This window comes from Chaetodon auriga, chromosome 9 (genome assembly GCF_051107435.1).
Source record: "Chaetodon auriga isolate fChaAug3 chromosome 9, fChaAug3.hap1, whole genome shotgun sequence".
In the NCBI taxonomy this organism is placed as follows: Eukaryota; Metazoa; Chordata; class Actinopteri; order Chaetodontiformes; family Chaetodontidae; genus Chaetodon; species Chaetodon auriga.
The window spans coordinates 14535344-14560981 of record NC_135082.1 but is presented as its reverse complement, the minus strand read 5'-3'; the positions used below and the strand labels follow the sequence as shown (position 1 = coordinate 14560981).

The 25638-nt window shown below is 40.8% G+C and overlaps 1 protein-coding gene across 6 annotated transcripts in view; it reads left to right on the top strand.

The window, feature by feature from the left end:
* Positions 1 to 22460: 22460 nt before the first annotated feature.
* Positions 22461 to 25638, top strand: part of spock1 (SPARC (osteonectin), cwcv and kazal like domains proteoglycan 1) — a 103151-nt gene continuing 99973 nt past the window's right edge. For 2 of the 6 annotated variants that reach the window (XM_076738806.1, XM_076738804.1), the window contains exons 1-2: positions 22523 to 22647; positions 23205 to 23342. In XM_076738806.1, coding sequence (XP_076594921.1) covers positions 23208 to 23342 — 135 coding nt within the window. In that variant the 5' untranslated portion in view covers positions 22523 to 22647; positions 23205 to 23207. Of the gene's footprint in view, positions 22648 to 23204; positions 23351 to 25638 lie in introns of all 6 variants that reach the window. The other 4 variants (XM_076738807.1, XM_076738805.1, XM_076738809.1 and 1 more) reach the window with 4 other exon arrangements.

Below are 25638 nucleotides of genomic sequence, written 5' to 3'. Positions count from 1 at the left end.
CCAGAGGACTATGAAGTATGAATGTCATGAAAATGCAAACTCAATAGGAAAGTGACAGGAATGAGATTTTAAAAAATGAATGCTTTGCTGATTATTGAGGACTAAGAGGCACAAAGTGTAAAAGAATATTGTCACTCTCTGATTAAATACAGCCAATGTGAGAAGAAGAAAAACCCACAGGACAAATTACAGGGAACAGTCTCCTGACAGTTTCTCAGAGACCTTGATCAATTCATTATTTGAAACTGGTCATAAAGTTGGTTTCAGTCGACTCTGTGTCAAGTGGGTGAAGTCAGCCTTTAGGAGCCATTTGTGCCAGGATTCATTCAGAAGCTTTCAGACAATGACACACTCTGATTCAATGAATCTGCCCTGGTGCTGAATGTTATTAAATCTGACAATTCACCTGGATTATAACCAGGGTAAAACAAAACAAATCGTGTTTAACACTCAATATTTTAGATGGCTTCAAAAAACACTATGGCACAAAGGAGCAAAGGACAAAGGAAGGCACATTCTATTGTCTCCGTGTAGAGTTATTTGGCTTTCCAAAATACCGAACTGGATGTGTAATTTAGGCAACATGTACCATGCAGCTGCATTATGGAGGAAAATATAACAACTGGATGGGGGCATGTTATTGTCAGGTCTTTAAAATTGCATGATTCAGGTTGGGACTGACAACAACAATATCCATCCCACGCAAATCATTTCTGAAACAGGCCCAACTGCCCAGAGGTGGTGAATTTCTAATAGAGCTGCAACCTTTAATCGACTAGATTTCAGCAACTACTTGGATTATTGATTAATCGGTTTAAATATTTTTTAAAGAAAAAAAAAGTCAAAATTCTCTGATTCCAGCTTCTTAAATGTGGATATGTTCTGCTTCCTTTGCTCCTCGATTTGGGGACATCATTTGGGCTTGAGAAACACTGATGAACATTTTTCACCATTTTCTGACATTTATAAACACAGCAAGTAATCAATTACTCAATTGACAGATGAATCAATAATAAAATAATCATTAGCTGCAGGCCTCATACCTAAAGGTGTGTTTGTCGGGAACTTTTGCAGCATGTTTCGAGGTCTTTCTCTGTCTGCATACTGAGATGGACCTCACCTTTAAAAACTTAGAGGAGAAATGAGAAGGTCTGCAACACTAATGAGAATGAACAACAAACATGAGCAAATGAACCAGTGACATCTTGCTGTTGTATATATTTGTAAGGCCCTATGATTTTGGCAAAGCAGAGAACACGAACTACGTTACAGACCACACTTGAATATCAACACTAAACAAACCCAATTTTTGTTGGACCACAGGTGCAGCCTGCTGGTAAGGAAACACTGAATGACAAGCACAACTAAACCATGACATGTTCACACGTCGTGGACACTCTGCATGCAGTTACCTGTTTTATTCTGGCTGTAGTGGAGTCGACTGAACCAGTTGGTGATTCTCTTCAAGTGGATATAGCTCTCGTCTGTCCCAAAATTAGATTTATCACTCGGTTCATCTGCTGAAATGAAGTCACTAAAGGGGCCTTGAAGGTCACTGCCTCGACTTCTACACTTCTACACTGTCACTGCACATCAGCATCACACTTTCCACACTTAAAATAAATGTTGCAGAATCATTGCATAAGAATATCCCAACTTAAAATACAAGTTGTCTTGTGATTCAAATGGTTTCCATCCTCTTTGTCAGCGCCCTGTGTTTCTGTTTTTTCGCCCCTCCCTGCCCTCCTTCATCTGGCTTTTTTGGCAGCTACAGGGAGCAGTGACGGAGTGAGTGTGTGTGTCTTATTGTTTTTCATGAAAATAGGATTTCAGCAGATGGATGGAGAGATTCTGGAGGAGAAATACAATCTAAAAGAAGTAGACACAGAAAGAATGGATTGTTATGGTTACCGATTTCCTCTCTCCCACATGGGGGAGTAACAGACTCTATTGTTCCTTTGTGAGTGTGTGTGTGTGTGTGTGTGTGTGTTTGCGCGCACGAGCGCATGTGCAACCACACAGTTGTGTATGCTATCTGTGATATGTGCTGGCATGTGTCCTAATATAATTTGAATTCATGTGTGTGTGCTTGACGTTTGACTTGTGTGGGAGGTGAAATGGGGAGAGAGCAGAAATTCATTCCTGTATTGACTACAAAAGAAAGGAAAACCTGTGCAGTGAGCAGTGCCAAAGGAATGAACCTTAATCTGATATTTGCAATCAAAAGCACACATTGCTACCAACACATTGATATGGAGGGATTATCTTGTTTAGTAGACGCATAGCTGATTGTTTATGCCACCCTCTATGTAAGATATTTACGCAGATTCTGTGTGTGTTTTTGAAAGAGTGACAGGAGGAGAATAACAGAGGGAGCGTATTTCCCATATTAATGCTGCTCTCCTCCACCTCCCTCTGAGATGTTGAGTGATGCAGAAACGATGAGCCAAATTTCCTCATGGGGATTATGAACAATTCATGTTATTTTATCTATATTCATATTATTTCATCTTTTCTTCTTTTATCTTATGAGTTCATGAATATGTATTCTGTTTTGATAAGAAGTTCTCTACACTTCAGGGATGTCGAAGATGTCTGTCTATCTATCTGTCCATCTATCTATCTAGTAGGGGTGTGTATCTCTCCCTCTCAAACAATTCAATGCACATCTAGAGTAGATACACAGTCCCACAATCCCAGACAAAAACAATGCAGATAAATTTGTAAAAACATGATTCACTGCAATTAAAGCTCTTTTGTTATGATTACCACCACACAAACAGCACTAAATACAGCCAGTGATACAATGGACAACTTTTTGGCCAATCCCTAAGAAAGATACATTTCACACTGGCCCAAACTCCTCCAAGCATGAGCTGCTAATGCTGCCATTATTTACCTGGTGTCCACTGCTCTTTAACTTTTCTGTCAGCACACGTGAGTAGCCAGGTTTGTGGTGCTATCGACATATTTTATGATACTGCTAAGCATTTTGACGACTGCTAGTGTAATGGAAATGTAGGGCAATGTTCTACACAGCCGTCCTGACATTGAATAATAAATACAGTATAGAGGTTATTAAAACCATGCTAACAGCAGTAGCGCGCGCACACACACACACACACACACACACACACACACACACACACATATATATATATACACTATATATGTATGTATGTATGTATGTCCACATTTAATACAAAAAAAAGCAGAAAACTCGCTCTGTATGTAATTATGTGTGTTCCAAGTGTTTTACCAACTTGGCCGCTGCCTTATTAATTCCTCCCCATTCCATAGAAACTATAATTATGTGTTGGCTGTGGGAGTTAAGGGACTGGATGAATGACAAGAAAAAAGATCTATTACAAGATTTGGACTGTGTCTACAACAGTGTTGGGCAAGTTACTTTCAAAATGTAATTTATTACATATTACAAGTTGAAAGTGATGAGTTACTTTACAACACTACTGTCTGTGTAGAGGAATGTGTGACTGATTAAACTGCTTTTGCATAACTTTAACCAAAATAGCCACAGAAGCACAATTAGCTATGATTTTGCCGATGCAGAAAATGTGGACAGAATCACAGTATTTGATAATAAAAATGGAATTAAGAGTAAAATGCGGAATATTGCAGAAATTGTCAAAATGTGGATGCAATTTATGAAATTTTCCTATGATTAAATGCTTTCTCTCAGAGCACCTAAGATGAAAGAACAGATGAAAAAACTATATTGTTGTTGTTTGGTCTCTCTCTCTCCCCTCTCTTTCTTACACACATGCACACACACACACACACACACACAGTCATGTCAAAGACATTCTCAAGGGGAGAGAGAGGCATCACGCACTCTCAAAAGTGCAACCACATCGGCAGATGAAAGACGCAAGTTGGTTGAAGACTTAGTGGCTGCATACATACATCAGATATTCAGATATTCTGCTGTAAAAATGAAAAAGCTAAGTTCCTTTCTGATAAAGCATTGCCCAAACATGAGAGTAGCATCTATCAGACCAATTTACCCACTGTGTTCAAGCAGCATATGGAGGCTGTCCTGTGCAGGATCCGTTTGATAAAAAACAGTGCAATGTTGTGCAGTAACAAATTCAATGATAATGACTAAATTGAAAAATTATTCATTTACCACATGATTAAACACTCGGATGACAAAATGTGCTTAAACTGTAAAACAAAGAAATCAGAAAAATTAAAAATGAAAACATGGAATTTGGAAAAAAAAATTTTAACAGACTCTGGAAAAAAATAAAAATTACAGTTTGAAATAATAATGATATTGCTACTATAGCTTCAGCATTAACTGGTCTCTATGGCAATGTTAGCTTACTTTCTGATTGTTTTTGAAGGAATTTTGCTGACAAGCTTTATCAGACCCATTTTTCCTACTTGTGCATCTCACGCAGATACCCTCTTGCCACACACAAATGAACACTGCATTTAGCAGCCGGTGGTAATGCATTACATCATGTAGTAATTGTAATGATATTACTGAAATCTTATTAGTAATGCATTACACAGCATTACATTACACCGATTTCCAGCGTTGGCTCTCTGCTTCAACTGTTTGTGTCAAAAAAAAAAAAAAAAACAACATACTGTCTCTCTCTCTATCTAGCTCTCTCTCTCTCTTTCATGCATTACTTTATCTAAAAACACTTCCCTCGGCTGAGTTGAGAGTGTGTCTACCATGTGCTTGTGTCTCTGTGTGTGTCTCTAACAAATAACATTGATTTTCCAACAATCATCTTCTCATCTTTCCTGTATGGCTCTGTTCATGCTCATTTTTTCCTTGTATATGCTTTATGGTCATACCTTTGATTAAAGGTAGCTCAGAAAGATTAGCGATGTCCATTACACTCTCTCTTACTTTCACACTATAACTTTTTCCTTCCTCTTTAGCCCTCACTGCTGCCTCTGTTTTGACGGCATTATCTCAGTAAATAAACTTTATATAATGCATAGGGGTGCAGGATCTCTTAGGGCAGAGTTGATGTTGTCAAATATCATGCAGATTAGGTTTTTCTGCCTCATGCTTGCTGACAACACCTATTTTCTTACTGAGTGTCGGAGGGGTGTTTGTCAGTCAAACTTCCCAATCTTATCTTTTACAAAGTTCTCTATGCTCTATCTCTCACCCATTTATGTGCTGTCAACAACTTTCATATCCATCATTGCCCACTCTAGCAGTCTCCCTTGATGGCTCCTCTACCGTTCTCCTATTTCCTTCATTTTCTTTGCCTTCCTCTTCCTGTGAAGGAAGTCATGCCAATTTCACTCAACTGTCATAAACTGCACTAACCACATTATAATTAACCCAGGGTGATATGGGTGGAATCCATAACATGATGCGTAAACGCTAACTGGAGTTATAAGGGAGAATACATGGAGGATTAGCACATCTGCCAGCTAATCTGCACTGATGCAACAGATACTCGTGGATTATCATAGTAGATTTGGACAAAATGTTTTACTGAATTGGATCATCTGGACTTTTGCCCATGTAGCAAGACCGCTTTTTCCCAGATTGTTATCAATCTGTGGATTACCGTGAGACTTAATCAGTGCATTGCCTCAATTTTGTCATCAAAATGGTATCTTGGACTGTATCAATCAAATCACAAGAATCTTAGCTTTCCAACAATATATGTCACGAGTACAAAGTTAAACGTAGCATTTGCGTACATAGCGGAGTTGTGTATTTAATTTGAGTACTTTCCAATGATGAGAGGCCAATACAACTATTTTCTAAATTTAAGATAGATCTCATATAATGTGCTCAAATTGACGATTCAGATAATAAACTGTGTTCTGCTGTTATCCATAAAATCAGATAAAACTCTTCACACATTCTAAAACAAAAGCCAAACTAAGACAACAGAAATATTGTAAAATTAAAAACTCTAAAAACTGTCAGTCATGCAAACCATTTTGTCTACAAACACTACTATTATTAAAAAAAAAAAAAAAAAAACAAGAAACATTGTTCTGTAATGATGTGTATTGTCATTGTTGAACTACAGTGTGTAGTTTTTCCCTGTATTCTATCTGGCTTCTCCCTCCAAATGGAGGTATTAAAGCCATGCAATTTTAACCTTCATCAGACGTGAGAGCTGCAGAAATCTGCCTTTCAAAACACACACAGAGAGACATGCAAAAAACACATACATAGGCACCTCATGGAGATACTGATGCATCTGTCTGCATCTGCTAAGAGTTACAAAAACTAATAATGAGCCTGTAAGCAGAAAGAAAAGATAGACACTGAGAAAAACTTGGAACAATGGAGGACAGTGTGGCACAGCATAGCTGAAATGACGTGTCAGTGGAAGGCACTGGCTGTTACCTGTGCCAGATTTACACATAACTTGATTGACTACAACAGTATTTTAATAAGGAATGTTGGCAGTTGTTTTTACACCAAGAAAAAACCCTCATTCTGATAACAAGCATATAGCTGATTCAGTCTAATACATCTTTACTCACTTAAGACAAGCCACGCTGGAAACAAAGCAAGCAGTCACAGTTATTGCTGGAAATGTCCCAAAAACAGCAAGTAAAAGAGAAAAATGCCTCCCTTGCAGTCTAGAGCAACAAAACAGGACGTAGTAACAGGCCAAAAGACAGAAATTCTAATAGGATAAATGATGCACCACGCCTGACTTTCCTCTATAATTACTCAATCTACAAATAACTAAACGTGACTTAGTTTCAGTGTAGTTATCAGCATTGCACACAGAGACACAAGAACTTGGGCCTAGTATACTCCAATGCACATGTGAAGGCCGCAGCTTCAATGCAAAGAGCTTAACTGTGGATAGATTTACTCATTTGTATCATACCACACCCAGCTAAAGGCGTTACAGTGCCACCGGCTGACAGAGGCTAATCATCATCACAGGCTCTGTAAACAGTGAAATGACGTTACATTACATACATTTTAGGCACAGCAGCTCACATCAACGTGACACGGAGGCCGACTCAACATAAACACACCGCTAGGAAACATTCGAGTGAATCAAGTGGACTTACAGTCTGGAGGTCTGCCTCGAAGTTGTGCGTCCACGCGCTGAACTTTGACGGCTGAGCTGGAAGTGAAGTCGTCCTTGACACCTCCTCTTCCCAAGTGTTTGGATGAAAAATATCCTCCCCTCTTGTCACAGTGTCCAGGCTATTGCTGGAGGGAAACGTTAGCTAAGCGCTGATAGTAAGAAACTGTCGCTGACATGACTTATAGCACGCTACCGTTATCGAAACCACACAGTTCCTCCTCCGAAATAACATAACTGCGCTGCAACTAAGTTTGCTGACACTGTAACGTCACCTCACAGCTAGCTGGTGCTGCTGGACTGCGTCTCCTCGTTTGTATTCTGGTGTCTCCAGCACTTCTTTCTAGCAGTTAGCTATTGTTAACTGTCAGCAAAGTTTATCAAATTTAGCTGGCACTGCTAACAATAGGTGGGTTTCCTAGCAACGCCATCTTTAGTTTCACGCGCAGATAACCAGACAGGGGGCAGTAAGCGGATGATGATGCAGAGAGAGCACGAGCTCACAGCCCAGAAGGAGTACACAGACCTTTTAAAAATAAGTAAAAGTAATAATACCACATTGTACAAATACTCTAAGTAGAAGCCCTGTATTCAAGATGTTTACCTACAGTAAAAGTACAAAAGATTTATCATAAAAAATAAAGTAACCCCACCACACACACAGTCTCAGTGCTAAAATAATATATTTCATTTGCTGATTATATTTTGTATTACTGATCTTAATCTTAACAGGAAATGGAAATACTCAGGTACAAGTACAAGCATTGCAAAATTTTACTTGCAGTACAGAACTCAAGCACATATACTGAGATACTCTCCACCACTGACAACTACATGCATGAGCCTTTAGCATGCTCTTCTCTTACACTTACCAGATCAGATAGTGTAATGACTCATCATACAATCTTATCTGAAGGATAACAGCCGTAGATGCAAGTTGACAGTTAATCATAACTGATTTCTTGATGGAGGAGGCTCACTTATGGCTTTTACTGGAATTACTTTGCTGTGATTTTTTTTTCCCCACAAAAATACAAAATGATGCTGATATCTCGATAGTCTACACAGTTTCCCAGTGTCTGCAATTAAAATCTTCATGCTAGTTGGAAACTGTGATATCCTAGGGACACATTGAACACACACAGTTCACATTGTTCCATGAGAAATTATGATACAATTAAATTTCTCTGTTCTCCTTACAACACCAAACCCCATCGAGACCATCCATTCTGAGCAAATCTATTCCAAAAACAGCGGCTTACCAGGGCAACAGATGCATGAGTACTGCTTTCCAAAAGGCCTAACAATATTAACACTTAAAAGTATCAGATTTTACACTGCAATACATGGCAACATAGTATTTTGTTAATATGTCTATGCAAGTAATATAATCAGCTTTCTTAAATGATCAGTCAAATTTTGGAATACAGTCAAGAATTTTAAGTCTGTCGTGTTGTTTTTACAAGTTTAGCAACAATTTCTGAAAGAGAAATTCTGGGGCATTGGGCAAGTGATAGTGTTGTTAGCAAGGTTGGATTAGCAAGATGGTAAATGCCCTGAGAATATGCACCACTAATGACAATATCAACTAAGACTGATTCAATATTATTACCTCATCTTTTGACCCTGTCTGAAAATGTAATTAACTTTTAATTCATCTATTTCTATTAGATAATGCTCATGTTGCATATATATCCAAAATATGATTGTTTTCAGTCAAATTGCCTCCAACTAATTACTACGACCCTGTTGCCAAGAAGTATGTCAGCATAAGACAACTGCTGAGTTTTTGGGTGTATAATGACTGCATAGTCTGCTATGTGCATGGCACTTGCTGAGAACCTAGAGGCACTGAGGGCTGGATGTCTTGTAGGGCGTCAGTAGGGGCCCGGTAACAAATTTAGTTCCCCCTAACAGGTTAATCCAGCATTGGTTGTTATGCTGTATCAGTTGTTGTTTCTTCTTTTTCTGAGGCAACAGAATCCCCAGGCAGCACGGCAGCATTGTTATTCTGTGTGGGAGCAGTGAAACGTGTTGTGATAAACCTGAATCATACAGGAGAGTAATTAGAGGCACATCACCTCTGTTTACATTATTATCTATGCTGTCACTCCAGTGTTGTTTTTTTTTTTTTCACCTGTAACAGTCTTATGGGCATTGTATAGTTTCTGCAGTCATTCTTAATTGATGTGATTTAAACATAATCCAGTGTTTGATATCTGACCTATGGCACAGATCAATAGCTTCTCCTGAACTGTTCCTTGTGGCCATACACAAACAAATAACACACCCATACAACACCAACACAGAGTTTCTATATAAGGGCTGAAGATTTAATGTGCTTTGTGCTCGGTCTAGCACATCAAAGATGAATAATGGACTATGGAGAGCATATTGTATTGCACTGTATTGTATTTCAAGTCAGAGTTTGACCTCAGTCAAAATGTGTTTATGCTGGCTTGCTCAATGCCAACCAATAGATCCACTTCCAATGGTTTGCCGTGTATTCAAGTGTGGCCTTGGCAGGCTCAGGTGTGCCACCATCAAGCATCTGTTATAGGTTTAAAGCAGATTGGACACTATTATCTCTCTCTGCATCGCAAACTCTTGACAAGGCCAAAAACAATATGCTGAAGGATATCTTAAAGGTAATTTTGTTAAGATTTCAATCACTGTTGTGGTCCAGATTTTCTCGCCTGCTCAGTGACTTTGAACTGACAAACTTTGCAGGCTTCTGCAGCTTCTGCAGTCCCCTGATATTAAACCTGATCCCATTCCACTTACATCCTTGTAAGGGCAGCAGCAAACTCTCTGTCAGAAGCTTGCTTTTTTGTCCTGTGTGTTAGTTGCTTTTTATTACCCACTCTTATGGACACCGCCTTTATGGGTAGAATCATTACCTCATTCGAGTTACAGAAACATCTCTACTGTAGATTGCAGCAGCTTCTCTCGAAAGCCATTTCCTGGTGATTGGAGCTGGTGACCTTCCAGTTACAATCTCTTTTCTCCAGCCTTTAACATCTTAGTGGGCAATGCTGTAATGTAGCTCTTATTTTAACTGTAGGTTTGCTTTAGTTAATGGCTGTTTTACTGCAGTTTGATCTGTGAATCTACCATTATTTTCTCTGATAACAGCTTACTTTAAAAGGGCAATAAAGCCACCAATTATTTGAGCTGCAGTTTGTGGTAATTTGTTGATTTATATTGGGTTTTATTGTTGTAACATATATCTGTATCTCTCTTCAAAGGGGTTAGTGATAGTCTACTCCACAGTACAGTCAAAGTGTTGATATTTCAAGCGTTAAACCTTGTATCAGTGAAGAACTTTTCAGATCCTTTACTGAAGTAAAAGTACCAATACTACAATGTGAAAATACTCCATTACAAGTGAACCTCCTGCAATCAACTCTGGTAAAAGTGCAGAAGAGTTAGTTTTAATTGCTTTATATATAGGTATTTAGCCCGGAGGTTCTCAACCTAGGAGTCGAGCCCCGTCCAAAGGGTCACAAGGTGAGTCTGAAGGGTCATGCAATGATTAATTGGGTGGGAAAGAAGAGGAAACTGTAACACAAACTGTTCAAATTCATGACTTTTCTCCTATTCTTCTCTGAAAAGTTGTGGACTAGAAGTATAAAGTAACATAAACTGGAAATATGAAGTAAGTACAAGTGCCTGCTTGAGTACAGTCCTTTAGTAAATGTAGTTCATTACTTTCCACCACAACCCTGTCTCAACTGCTGTATAGCTACTACACTGAATTCTAATTGTACACTTGTTTATCCTTCGTTTGACAGTTGCTTTACTATCATCTGTATTTTCCTTTTCCAGCCTCATGTGTCGTTTTGAAGTTACTCGCTGCTTATAAGCTGCCAATGTGGCACCCCTGTCTGTGTTTCATTTGCTTGCCTCCTTTATTCTCCTCTCCTCTCTTTTCCCTTCACCAGTGATTCATTTGTTTTTTCAGTAGAAAGAGATGAGGGGAAGAGGAAGGCCTCTTCACAGGTGGCTGCTGTGGTAACAGAAGGTGGGGATTAGATTTCACACCCTGTGTGAGTTTGGACGTGTGTAGAAAGTTATTTCTCAGTGTGTGATTAGAGAATATGGAAGATCTAAGTCATTGCCCCAGGTAGAGTTTATCGCTGCCTCTAAATCTGGCTAACGCACAGGATATTCATAGCATGTAACAGATCCTGTCAGACTCTACTTCGCACCTGGTCAATTCTTTCTTCTTCTCTCTCTGTATTGAGCATTGTGCTGCTTCTTGGTCTTTTCATTAACCAACATTCTACATTTTTTTCTCCAAAAGAAATTTCATGTTTCAAATTCCCACGAGGCTTAGCTGTGCAGTAACTTCAAAATAAACTGAAAAGAAGGGAGTTTCACTTTTTTTTTTTTTTTTTTTTTTTTCTTTACAATTCAGCAGCACTATAATAGAAGTTCTACTCTACTGTGCAACCCTTGAAACCTCTCCATTGCTCTTGGAAAGGTTTTGATGCTGTTTGTGTGTCTTACATCTAATGTATAAACCTGCCTGACCCTGCTGTGGAGTTCAAAGAGAGACAGTTAACAGGCTGTGTTGTCTCTCTCTGTTGTATCCTCGTATCTGCGTGCCTCTCAGTGCGTGAGTGTTTTCAACTACAGCTTTCTGAATCATTGCCCAACAAAAGGACCTCTGGCAGATGCAGCCATGACGTGCCTGTCCAAAACAATTTGGGTCACACCCAGAGAAACTGATAAGAGGGGTGCTCTGAGACTCATCCCGAGCCATGATGCAAAGTCTACAGAGAGCTGAGGCGGTGCGATTGAGAGACAGGGCAGTAAGAGTAATATAAAGTCAAAGGATGAAAAGTGCTGAGAATGAACTAGAGATGTACTTCAGCATTTTACAGCTGTAGGGGGAAGTGAAGAGAGAGAGATGAGAGAGGAAGCTTGCAGTCAGAACAATTTGGGTTGTGGGAGCAAAAAGTAAGATAGAGAAACTCTGACAAAGACAGAGACAAAGATGAGTAAAGTAAAAGAAGAGAAAGAAGGAGGATGACAGAGTGGATGATCAGACCCTGGAAAAAATTGAGAATTAACCAGAGAGACTGGGTAGGAGAAAAACTGAAAAGAACAACTCAAGGGAACAGTTAAGGAGGAAAAGTGAGAAAATATCCCACTAATATTCAAATGGGCCAAAGACGGGATGGGAGAAAGTCAGAAAGAGACAAAGTCTCATAAAACCCATCAGAATGTGTTTCACAGTTAAAGAAATGCTTACATTTTGTAGATGCATTGTTGTCACAGGACAGCTACAATATGCAGCAAGCTGGGCTTCATAACAGATCATTTTAATCTATGTTTACTGTGGGTTTTACTCCAACTCTATTTTCATTCTACAATAATGCGATGAGAATGCAGAAGAACTCAGAGGAGCTAGTTAAAGATGCTGATTATATGTGTCCACCAGCAAAACTCAAGATATATTGGACTGGAATGTGACATTGCTCCCACATTTTTTGACAGGTCTTTTGACACATGTATGTGCGCTGGACAACCACTAAATCCAAGCCACTAGTGCTTTGTGATGCTGTAAAGCTGATGCTGTAAATCAGCTAATGTAAAAATTTTGGAAGATGCATTCAGGAGATTTTATTGCAGCCTGATTGAAGGCTGAAAGTAGCTCTCTTCCTTTCCCACTTCCAACTTAGTTGACTTGGGGCGATCACACATTTCAGTTCAACCAATCATATTTTCCCATGAGCTCTGTGAGCCATTAATCTCCTTGCTGTCAAACTTTAAAACTGTTCCTTTCTCTGCTGCTGTAAGCAGTCGTTTCAGTGTCTGATCGATGCGACCCACCTCCACCCCATTCCTCATGGTTTCATCTGAACTGGCTTCAATGGCTTCTTCCACAGAGTTCATCAGGAATCACATCCATCCACATCTTCAGCTGGGCTTCACTCCTGTACCGCTGCCTGTGACCAGACTCCATCAGTGGGATGTTCATGTGCAGCTCCTGGTGTGACTACGCCTGTAACATAATGATGTCACAGTGGGGTCTAATTGCCAAAGACTCCTAACCTATGTCTTCGACTACTCCTGCTATGCACAAATAATTGCTCTTCAAGCCCTTCTTTGTATTAGTTTTTCCTGATTGAAGTATAACTGCAAGTGCAAATTCAATGGTAGAGACTGATTGGCAGGATTTGTCTACAATAACAAGCTTCTGGGCAGGCGGCAAAGGCAACTGGACGTCCTGTGTGGCTCAGCGATATGCAGCAGGGCACAGGTATGAATCAACAACACTAACCATCCACTGCATCCTGAGTGTCTCCTCTCTGGCTGCAAAACACAAATATGCAGCAATAGAACCCGTCTCCCTTACAGACCTTCTCAAGAAAACTACGTGAGGTCTTTAATTGTGCAACTACTTTCTAAGGAGGATTTTCACTGAGTATTGCATTTGATATGGCGTACTTGGGAGTTGTTCTCTTTAATACAGGAATCAATCTTCTGTGCCCACTCCTTGCCTCTTTTATGATCCTTTGCCCAATCATTTTAGATATGTAGTTTTGTAGACACATATACCAATTCATCACTCTTTTATTTTACTTGTCTTGCTTAAAGGATCAGTGTGTCAGGCTGTTGTTGAACTTTGAGAAACTGCCAGTTGAATGTTAAACGCCTCCTTCTGGAATATTAATACATTTTCGATCAGGCATGCCAAGAATTTGTCTTTCAGACTGACCGTATTGGTATGAGGCGGAGAGCCTCCTCATGGATTATTTTGACCTGCACAAAGGAAAAAAAATGAGAGGGAAGACATATAGAGATAGGTTGATAGACAGACAGAGAGGGAGAAAAGTCTTCTTAATTGGCAGTCAGACTCTGTCAGTGTCAAATGTTTGAACGACTGAGTGATTTGTTGAGAAGTGAAAGAGACTGATTTAGACTGACAGTATTTGCAAAAGTGATACAGGTTTGAAGATGCTGAGGTTTTCCACTATTAATCTGCTAATATTAAAGCAGCTCTCTGCAGGGATAATGCGTGGACACTGTCTGCTCACACACACTGAACCTTCTTTCCTGTCATCTTCAGTCCCTTTCTTTTTTTTTCTGTTTTGATTATTGGCAGTAAGATTGGCCCCCACCTGTTTTGCCCGTAGTACAATTTGCAGGCTACACACACCCTACATCACATCACATAATATGACGACATGCAAAATAAAACTGTAAGTAGAAAATTGTCCACATATACCTGTCAGCAAAGTTGAAAGATAATAAAATGTGAGGGATCAGTGGGTTTTATAGTTGTTCCCTACTGATCCAGAGTGTAATTAGCTTTCACGGCTGCAACTTTCCTTTGAGAAAACCTTGATAAGGGTAATCTATCTCCTCCCACTCTGAGGCAGCTGTGAGCCCACCGCTGTGGTCAGTAACAGAATTTCATCTCTGTCACTGTGGGTAGAGCTTACCGCATATCTACACCGAGTGCGTCCTCACACCTTTATTTTAAATCATCACTAAAAAACAGAAAATGGCACATTAGCATGTGTGTTCTAGTGAGTTCATACTGCCTTATTACAAAAGAACAAGAGTTGAAACATGGAGCCATTTAGCCTGGAACTCATTCATGGCTGCAAGTTTCAGTGACCTGTTGTCCTTTTTCATCAACACCAAATCCAAATTTTTTTCCCCCAGAATTTTCTTGTGATTCAGAGACAAACATAACTGTGCTGGTGATCTGACAAGGACAGAAATAAATAAAACATCATCATCAGAAGGTGAAGAAGTAGCAGTTCTTACGTTATGTGATTGATGTCTGTGTATTGTGTTGAGGAAATATTGCCTGAAGTTTTCATGCTAACCAGCTAGCTGCGGTTCATCCTGTCTGGTAATACCATTTTGTACCTCATGAGGTGATGTTCTGATAGTATAGCCCTGTGTACTTTCAGCTGGAATATGAATGTGAGCTTGCTACGTTTCACAAACACTCTTAAAGTTTTCAGTCTCTGATATTAATTAACAGAAGTACGCTTCCTGATGGGAGAAAATAGCTCTCAACTCTTGTTTGTATGTGAAGAAGGTGTAGAAGGGGCTGCTTTGCTACATTGCAGATAATAGCCCTGACATGGTGTCAAAGATCCCTCCCTGGGGCACTGCTGTCCCTGGTCCTGGCCTCTGGTGAGAAACTCCTCCTGAGAAAGGCTCTCCTAACTGCCCAAGTCAAGAAATCTCTGTGACCTTGCATGTTGCCTGTTCACCGCTACCCTGGAGGGAGGCCCAGCAGTTCTTGGTGCTGTGCTGCATTGCAGTGCATCTCTCTTTTTGTTGTGTCCTCTCTAACAGTGGGCTGCTGTAGGAAGATAACCTCTCTGTGTCATTGCTGGTTTATTAAACTAAACTGTTTTTCTGCTCTTATGTGTCCTCTGCTCTTCTGGAATATCTCAGGAGTCTTTGGACCCTGAACATAACACTAGCAGCAGAGTGCAGTGCTGTAAGAGCCCCTGAGATGTTTTTCTACATTCTGATTTTCCTTTTCTGTTGTAATCTTTAGCTATTCACTACTAGCTTTACTGTCCTTGGCCATAACCTCACTGTCTGCTTCACTGTCTGTGTCTTGTCTGTCTTAATAAGAGGAATAAATTATGTCATGCTGTATAAAAATTTTTGCAAAATTATACTTTAGCTGACTTTCCTTCCTCTTTTGCTTTTCTCTCTTCTTCAGGTATGTCTCAAATTATGTGTTTTCTCTATCTATCTACAGAATGTGCGCCAGTGTCAGAGGCTCTATTCAGTACATTGGGCCTGAGATTCATTTTCTCTTTCAAAGAAACCCACATTTTGAATTATGTTTCTCTATGTTGAGGTATTGGAAATCCTCTTCTGTTGTTTTCCAGATGACATTATTTTCCTGATGATGTTTGATTAGAAAACAAACATGGTTTCCTGTGCTTTCCTGAGGTTGGAGAAATGTTTAATGTTGGCCTATTCTTTGTTATTTCTCCTAATTTCAAGATAAAAATCAGACACAGTTGGTCCATTATTCTCTTATTTGAAGGTCTGCAACTCCATGGAAAGCATCCGTCTGCCAACAGTCCTCCATTAAACCTCACAGGCCTGAAAAAAAGACCCAGACAACAGTTAATTTCTGCTGTTTTCCTCTTGCAGTGGGGTGAGGGACAACCTTCAGCACCATGGACAGCTCCTCTGCCTGTAAAATTTCCCTGCTTCATTGAACCTCGCAGCCCTGCTGCACAAGCCTGAGCTCTACATTTTTAAAGCATCAACAGATGCTGAAAACACTGTCAGCATTTCCACATGTTTATGTGACGAGGACGCCAGTTAATGATTAGAAACCCTGTGACTTCCCTATCTAACTCAAGCCTTCCTCCACAGCTGCCTGGACATTACAGTGCGTGTGCTCTAAGAGAAGATGCTCCTGTGCTTGGAGGCCAGTGGAAGCGCAGTTATCTGGAAGTGAAACATCACTGTGTTAACTTATGACAATAGTTCTATTTTACATTAGTCATACTTCTAGTATTATTATAGCTCTTATTACCATCATTGTCATTGCTGTGCATCTCGCTCTCTCGCTCTAAACCCAGCTGGTTGAGGCAGATGGTCGCTCAACCAGAGCCTTGTTCTGGTCGAGGTTTTTTTGCCTTTTAAAAGGAAGTTTTTCATCATCGCTGTCATCAACTACATGCTCATGGGGCAATTGTTGGGGCTTCATAAATGAAAGAGTATGGCTTAAACCCGCTCTATATGAAGCGTCATGAGATCTTTTGTTGGCGCTATATCAAAAAAATCGAATTAACTTGGTGTTTTCTGTGTCACACCCCTCTGTTGATGTCTGAGTGGAGAGAAACTCAACGTTAGCTGACATACTTTTTAAGTACAAATCCTCTTTTTATCAATTTATTTAGGGCATGTTAATATAGTTTTCTCTTTTTCTGTCCCCTCTCAACGTTTCTTTTTCAGCTCGACAAAGAAATGTTGTGATCATTTGGAACTTTTCCAAACCTTGACAAACCAGATTTTCCACACAGATATTAAGGGAAATGACAAAAAAGGCTTTGCTTTGAAAAAGATGACATATAAATACAGTAGTGCCCAAACGACAGAAGAAAACATCAAAGCCAGTTGGGGGTTGTTTCTAAAAGAGTCAGATGTCTCTCTTGATTTCGTGTTTTTACATGCCGAACATTATCCCATTATTATTTGGATGCTAAATTAGTCCTGTTTTTAGATTGGGCAAGTCAACAACGCATTCTGTTTACTGACACTGAAGTCCTTGATGAGCAGCTGATTAGGATCTGTACATCTATCGGGATGCTGAGACATTTATACTCTTTATCCCATTTGCTGGTGGGTTTCATGCTCTATGAGTTTTCTCTTTTCATCCTATGTGGAACGTCAGATGCGTTATTGGATTTACGAATGCCCCCGAGAGCACCGAGCAGAAATGTGAATTGTGATGGAAATGCTGCATTTTGCAATGTTTTGCACCTTGCACACTGGGACATCCCGATCAGATATCATCTTGGAGGCTGATATGCTTTATGATCCTCGTCCGTTCTCAGGCAGACTGACGGAGCTTTTCTGTGGAGTCGCTCAAGTGGAACTGAAGTTCTCATGCACAAGTTAAGTTACAGACACATAGCTCATTAAGAAGCAGTCTATCACACCCCACTGCTCACTTTCAAACATCTCCTGCGCACTTCCCCTTCTCGCCTCTTCCTCGTTTGTCTCCAACACACCTACACACACGCGCGCACACACACATGCTCACACACGCTCACACAACTTTAATCTTGTTTCATCATTCTTGTTTTCCCTCTCCCTCCCCCTCTTTCACCATCTGCATTTGCAATGTGGGGCGTGTATGACAGTAAATTTACTGCTGGGACACTGCCCCCCTTTGCTTTGTTTCATGCATTTTGATCTTTATTATTCAAAATTGCGCCCACCCCCCCACAGCTGCTCTTATCCTTCATCTTCCAGAACCCCCAACCCCCCACCTCCCTGGTGGATGCTGGGATTTAAGAGAAAAAGAGGGAAAGGAAATCAGGGGAATATCTGACTGAAGTGGGACTGCGTTGGATCCTTTGAACTCAGAGAATGGTGAGTGTCTGGCTAAGCTGCTATTACAACCCAATAACAATGAACAGCGGTCGAAAATGATGAATATATATGGCACCAGGTTTTCTATTCAAAAGCATAAAAAATCCAGAGGGTTCATCTGATATTGAAGCATTTTTCCTGATGTTTGAGAGGATGGTGTTCAGTAAAATCTGAAAGCAAAACCTTCCCTTTGATGCTCACTGTACTGTGACACCCCCATCAGTGTGAATCATGTCTGTTAAAGTTTACACTATGTGAATACATCATTATGCTACATAATGTTACTGTGTCAGGCACCAGGTTAGGTAGACATATCTTTTCTCCAGTGTTTTCTCATGTTTCCCTTTAAACTGAACAACAGACAAGGGGTATTTTTATTTTATATATTTATTTATATATTTTAAAATATGGGGCCCCTTTATAAATACAATAATGAATGGCTAACTCGGAAGACGCTGACAAGGTTGCTATATTTAAAATGTTACTATCATGCTGCATGACAGATGGCTTGTATTGTATGCCATGGTATTATTATTATGATAAGTGTGTGATATCAAGTGATAAATGATGATGTGACAGTGGTGGAAGGTGCTACCATATGTGCGTAACAGAAAGGTGATAGGTTACAGCAAATCTCAGTGGATGTTATTTACACTGTGACATCTGAGTGATAACTATATGATGATGAGGATGTGGTTTCCCAGTGAGGTTTTTCAGTATATATCAGGGATGGTAATTTATTTTGAGGTGAATGGTTGCAGAGCAATGTGATGTTTGCCCTGTATGCCCCGATTATTATTATTATCATTACTACAGAGGCCTTTAAATTGTCAACTATGAATGTATATATACTGTAAATGTTTGATTTTGTGACTTTTTTTGTCAAGATTTTTCTTAAGTTTCAGGTATTCGAATAATCTATTAAATTTCAAAATCTACGACCAACGTCTTGAACTGACCTGAGGATATCTTGCGACTTCTCACCAGCCCCTTGGAGCAAATGCACCTTTACTGGCGTGGAGCACATTGAAGAGTCTCTCTGGAAAAGAGCTAAAAGGCTAAACGATAAACAGGAAAGTGGACAAGCCATTTGGCAACAGCTGAAGGACAAATGCTGAATCTCATTTCCACAATTGTCTAACTTTACCCAGATTTACTGTAAATGTCAGGACCATACCCATTTAACACAAGCTACATAACTGTTAACATATACTGCATATAAATGTCTTGCAAGAGCTTCTAAATGTCAAAATCAAGTGTCTCATAATCATTCAGCGCAAAAGCTGCTTATTGGACTTTCCAGTTCCACCACTCACACAGTACTTCACAGTATAAGATGGCAGTGACTGAAGGACATGTTTTTAAAGCGGAAAGTCTCATTATTAACCTGTATTATCTGGACCTTCACCTCTATCCTGTCATTTTCTGATGTTGGTGTGACTGCTGTACTGTATATTACAAGAGGACAATGATAGTGGGGGTTTTAACAATAAAGTATGGCAAAGTACGCTAATAACACCAAGCTTTTAATGTAAATGCCATAATGCAGGATTTCTGGTCCTTAAATCCCCATAAGAAGCTATGAGCTGCCAGGCTTTTCTTACATGTCATGACTGATCTCCTTTATAAATCTAGTTAGTAAACCACTGCAGAATCAAGGTAAAGTCCAGTTAATTCCAAGGAAAAAAAAGAGCGTTCTCCATAAACAGAACTATGATTGCATAAAAATGTAAAGCAAAACTCAACGTAAACCATTAATGTAGGCAACTTTCCTAATAACGGAAAATCAAAGGGTTACATGTTCTTTTGACTCAAATCTGCTCTAGCTTTCAAAATGTGAGTTAAAAAACTTGAGTATGATGTTTTGCAGTAATGGTACAATAATTATGGATCCACTAAGCACAAAGCTCGTTTTCATATTGTTTAGTTTCATTCAATAGACTACACATATCTTGTATCCATCAGATATATCAGCCATCGTCATGCTGAAAAGGAAACAGGGCCACCTGTGAGTTTCTCATTTTGTTTTTGTTTTTTTGTTTTTTTGTTTTTTTTGGAAGCTTACACTGATCCCATAGACGCTCATGCATATGAAGTCACGGCTGAATACACCTAAATGCTTTCCACAAGTGGCCTTACAGTACTTTATCTCATCTTGCCACACTCTGTCACAAAAGACTGAAAAGTAGAGACAGACAGGAGGAGAACAAATACCACAACTGCTCCAATCTGCTGTTTATTAATAAGATACAAAAAAAAAAAAAAAAGAAAAGAAAAATGGAAAGCATCATGCTGAGTTGCTACTAGGAACAAACCATTACTTCATGATTGACTTACCATAATTACCTTTTTTTCCTCCCCCTTCAAGCAAGATGGAGTTTAATCCATCTGACAAATAGCAACTGAGGTTTTATCATGTTTTACTTCATATGTACCATTACTACTTCAGAGCAAAGCATGTGAACATGCACAGATAAAGTGATCCAGGATGGATTCTAGCAGTACAACCAAGCTGCATTTTTTGGTTTTTAAACTGTCTTTCTAGTAAACTCAAGTGGAAAAAAAAAATAATTTAAAGTTTGTCAACTTTGCAGGTGAAGTTAAGATAATTTCAGCCCCTGCACCCACACTGTTTACCCGCTTCATTACACCTCACAGCCCTGCTGGAACAATCTTGAAGACACCACCATGCCCCAAAACACTAATAGGGCTTGTTCACGATGAACAGTCTCCACCCAATTAATGTTTCAAACTTTTTCTTTTCATAATGTGGACAAATATTAAACAAAAACAGAATTTCACAAAAAACGGGTTTTGGATGACACTTGAATCCACACTGCAGCAAACACAAGTGCAAACTCGTGTGTATAACTACTTTGTGTATGACCTGTTTCATTTTTAATGAGTTCCGACTCTCGACCGAGACCAGGAAATAAAAAGAAAAATTGCAGTAGGTCTTCAACCTATAGGGTTTGGTTTTCCTGGAGGAAACAGCTCAAACTGCACTGAACTTTTTGTAACAACACAATCCAGAATCATTAAAATAGCACATTAAAATATAGATGTGAATATACAAGACAATACTGGCAAAAACAAAACCTGTCAATGCAGGGGCAGTGAGTTTTACAGTGTACAACCCACTGCCAGAAAAGTTGGGATGCTGTGTAAAATGTAAATAAAAACAATGCAATCATTTGCAAATGACCTGTGTTTACCAACAGTGTACGTGGTAATATCCTTCATACAATCATGTGTTCACACAGCGGTGAACCTCACCCTTCACCTCATACCCAATCATAATATTAATACCTGTTTCCAATGATCCTGTTTACCTGTGGAATGTTTCAAGGTGTTTTTGAGCTGATGAAGTCAAACATTATATTGTTTTTGTACTGGTTTCACTTGAGTATATGTCGAAAAGGATGAGTAAAAGCTGACCAAATTCTGTTTCACTTGTTTTACACAGCATCCCAACTTTGTTGTAATCGGGGTTGTTGCAGGTCAAGATGAACACAGAATCGCAAAAGGAAGCTGAAGCCTTTCTTCTGACCTTAGTTTCTAAACCAACTAAATTCACCCTTTCCAAAGATGCAAGCAGTACAATCAGCCAGAATAGTTGGAGAAGAGACCCTGTGTGAGACTGGGGGACATAAGGAACTGCGCCATAGTCCTGGCTTCCTCTGTGCCAAAACAAGTCCATAAAGCAGACTCAAACCGAGCCACATAGAAACGAGTGTTGCCACTACTCAGCCCATAGACACCAAGGCTGAAGTGAACAGCATCCACAAGCTCCTGGCTGAGCTGCACACACGTCAGTCACACTCTATGCAAACAGAGAGAAAGAGTGCTGCCAAACAGAACAAAAGCCAGAGAGCCAAAGCGGAGAGTCACAAATTAAATATTTAAACATATCGTTAGATAAGAGCACCCCCAAACCCCTGCGTGTCATGTGGCTCGCCTCTGTCCATGGTGCTAAAGAGCGCTGCCCTCAGCCCGTCCGCCCTGGAGACGTTTCAGGCGCCACCACAGCGCAGATTTCATGGCCCGCGCGTCTTAATTGTGTTTATTATGGTGGACACGAGCTTGCATTCCACAACAGAGGCGCGTGACTAACATGAAATTTGTGTTTCATACACCCAGAACAGCTTTGACACGGCTCCCAAATCCTGCATTCGCTCTGTTGCGAACATGGGAAAAAAAAAAAAAAAAATCCCCCCGCTGAAAACCAATGACACGGTGAGAGAGAGAGAGAGAGAGAGAGAGAGAGAGAGAGAGAGAGAGAGAGAGGGAGGAGGCGGTGTCTGGAGGAGGAGGAGGAGGAGGAGGAGGAGGAGAAAGCTCCCGGTCCGCGCGTCCTCGCAGCTCCCTTTTGCCGTCAACCCTACAAGCAGTCGGGTGCCACCGGAGTGCCCGGGGCTGTGGACTTATTTTCCCCGGGGAATCGGAATTGGACACCAACAAACTCTCCCAGGTAAGTGAAGCAGCGAAGCCTCGTGGGGCTTTTATCAAAGAAATATAAACTGGAATATGAAAGTGTGTAGTTGCCCGTTTGTCGACTTTGGTGATGCTGCTGAGGATGGAGGAGACGGAGGAGAAAGCAGATGAAAGCCAAGACAAAGCTCCGTGGGGGCGGCGGTTGTGTTGACGCCGTTAATTGCTTTTGAAATTGGCGGAGGGGAAGCTCGCGAGCTAATCGTTTCGCGGTGCCCCATCTGCCGCGGTGACAACTCTCCAATGTTTCTAATCCGATTAGAGGAAGGATCAGCAATTTGATAAAAACGAGCACTCCGCGCCCCGAGCAGGCTTGAACTGCGCTCCGTCTGGAAGCTTTTAATGTTCCGCTGTGACATTCTGACCCATTATGCGTCACAATACGAGACTTGTGTGTTCTGTGAAGTGCTCAAGCTCACTTCCCTCTGCTCTTCAAACACTTTGCTGCATCCTCCTCTCCTCTGCATCTGTTTTGTCACTCCGTCTCACACACACCCCCCGTTTTGTTGGTTTGTTTCTCCCTGTCTTTGCTTTCAGAAGATGTTCTTCTTTCTGCTACCTGTCGTGGCTCTCTTGCTGAGCAGAGAAACTGCGGTCTCCGGTAACAGTAACGACAAATGGCTGAGCACCGTGGCTCAGTACAACAAGGACAGATCCTGGAACAGATTCAGAGATGTGAGTTGGTCCGAAAGACCCAGCATCTACTCTGTGTGTGTGTGTGTGTGTGTGTGTGTGTGTGTGTGTGTGTGTGTGTGTGTGTGTGTGTATTGCTCACATTGTGGGGATAAAACGCAAGTCCCCATAAAATTTTAGACTGAAACTTGGGTTAAGGTTCGGTTTAGGTTAAGCTTTGAGTAAGGTTTAGGGTTAGATAAGTAGTGCTCATAGTTAGGGGTAGGGTAAGTGTCAGGGAAATGAATGAAAGTCAATGTAATGTCCTCTGACATGGCTGTGTGTGTGTGTGTGTGTGTGTGTGTGTGTGTGTGTGTGTGAGAGAGAGAGAGAGAGAGAGAGAGAGAGCCCTACGCCCTTGATACACCCAGTGAGTACTTGAGCTCTTGCCAGCAGGCATAATCCACCTTGTAGAGACTCAGCAGGTTCAAACCCTGGTTGAAAGAGAAGCAGACTCATGGACAGGGAACATTCCACTTCCACACCTGATGGAGAAAAAAAAAACCTTTACGGCTTATTAAACATCCAGCTGAAGGATTGGCTGTTTTCAGTTGTCAATGTTGGGCATGTTGGTCTTTTCTGATTGATAATTTATCGTCTGTCTCAGTCAGAATCAGAAGAAGTGAGTGGCAGCTACATATCAGTCCAGTGGTTTTTCATAACATTCAGCTGTCTGCCTTTGCTATTTACCTCACAGGACATTTTATGTTTTCTCTGAAAAAACGTTTTGATTATACAGTCCACAGGGGAGCTAGTTCAGATCTGTGTGTAGTTCAGATGTACATCCCTCTAAATTCATTACAGAGACACATCAAGGCTGGCTTCTTCAGGGATATCAGGCGTATTGTTTTTCAGAAGTAGCCATGTTAGCTCTTGACTGTATGCCAGCTGACTCAGTGTGCTCACCACCGTGATTGGCTCAGATTTGAGTCATGGTTTGAAACCTGGGTTTCGAAGGACCTGGTGAGTACAGTAGGTGCTTCATAAAAAGAGACTGAAAGTCACTTTGAAGTCCAAGCACTTCTCGAGTGCTAACTGCGGTGACACCGACACGTCGCTCTAATTATTGTGAAATCAGAACTGAGGTGCAGAACCAGCCAGTAGCTGTGCAGCCACGTTGTTCAAACGAAGAATGTTATTTTCCTGTGGAGGCATCCGTTTTTGCAGGTGACAAACATATCGTGTCTAAAATGATGCCCAGGACATCGAAAGTAATTCCATTTGAAGGAAAGGTGCAGTTATAAAGACATTATATAGCTTCAGTGAAGAGCTGGATGAGAATGATGCTGTCAGACAGTCTGCTATTAACAACCTTCCTGCTACTTAAGAGGAAATGAAAGGGGCAGGCTGTTTTTACATTGAATCCAACATGTCACGAACATGATAATGACTTCAGCTTGTGCTGTGGTGGCATTGGGAGTCTGTATGTTTTCATCGTGAACATACATTTCCAAAGCGTGCTTTCATTCTTGGAGAGTGCCTGACCCCCACCTGGTGACGCCTAAATAGGTTAGGATACCCCTCCAGATCTCTTGATACTTGGAAATGTTTATCAGTGGTATTTATTCCTGAAAGCTTCAAATCTCATTTTTCAGTCCAAGCCCTGAGTCCTGCCTCAACTAGAGAATGACCACAATGCTGAACTAACTCTCCAGTTGAACCAGCCGTCATCAGGCTGATTGCGGCAGTAATGTAACCGCTGCCTTTCCTTCAGGATCCTGCACTCTTAACGCTATGATTTCAGAAGACAGTGGGCTAACTTTGGCCTTATTAGAGCTGGCCTTCCCCAAGCAGTACTGGAGCGGTGATGTGAGCAAGTATTAGTCATGTCTGTATACGCTCAGCCAGGGCTCTACTACCTGCAGTGTGTGTGTGTGTGTGTGTGTGTGTTTGTGTTTGAGCGTGCAGCACACTGTTTATTTCTCGCTGTGGTCTGTGCGAATGAAACTCATTAACAGGAAACTGTCAGTGTGGGGGGCGGAGGACAGGAGCAGAGAGGAGAGGAGCGAGGGAGAGGAGGGGAGATGAGGAGCAGTGGACACGGGGAAAGGCTGTGACATTTATGTTTAATATTTCAAGCAATGCTACCAACCAAACGCACAAGCTGCAGTTGTGTTTGTATGTGTACGTGTTTGTGTGTGTGCATTGTCTGCCCTTCCACGGAGGGAAACCTGCTGGTCGTAATTTGTCTCCTGCAACAATGGCTGTCTTTTGTTTTCTGTCCTCTTTCCTCCTCCATTCTTTCTCAGTCATTGCACTCCTCCCCTCTCTGGTACCAAACCTTGAATACCACAGACAG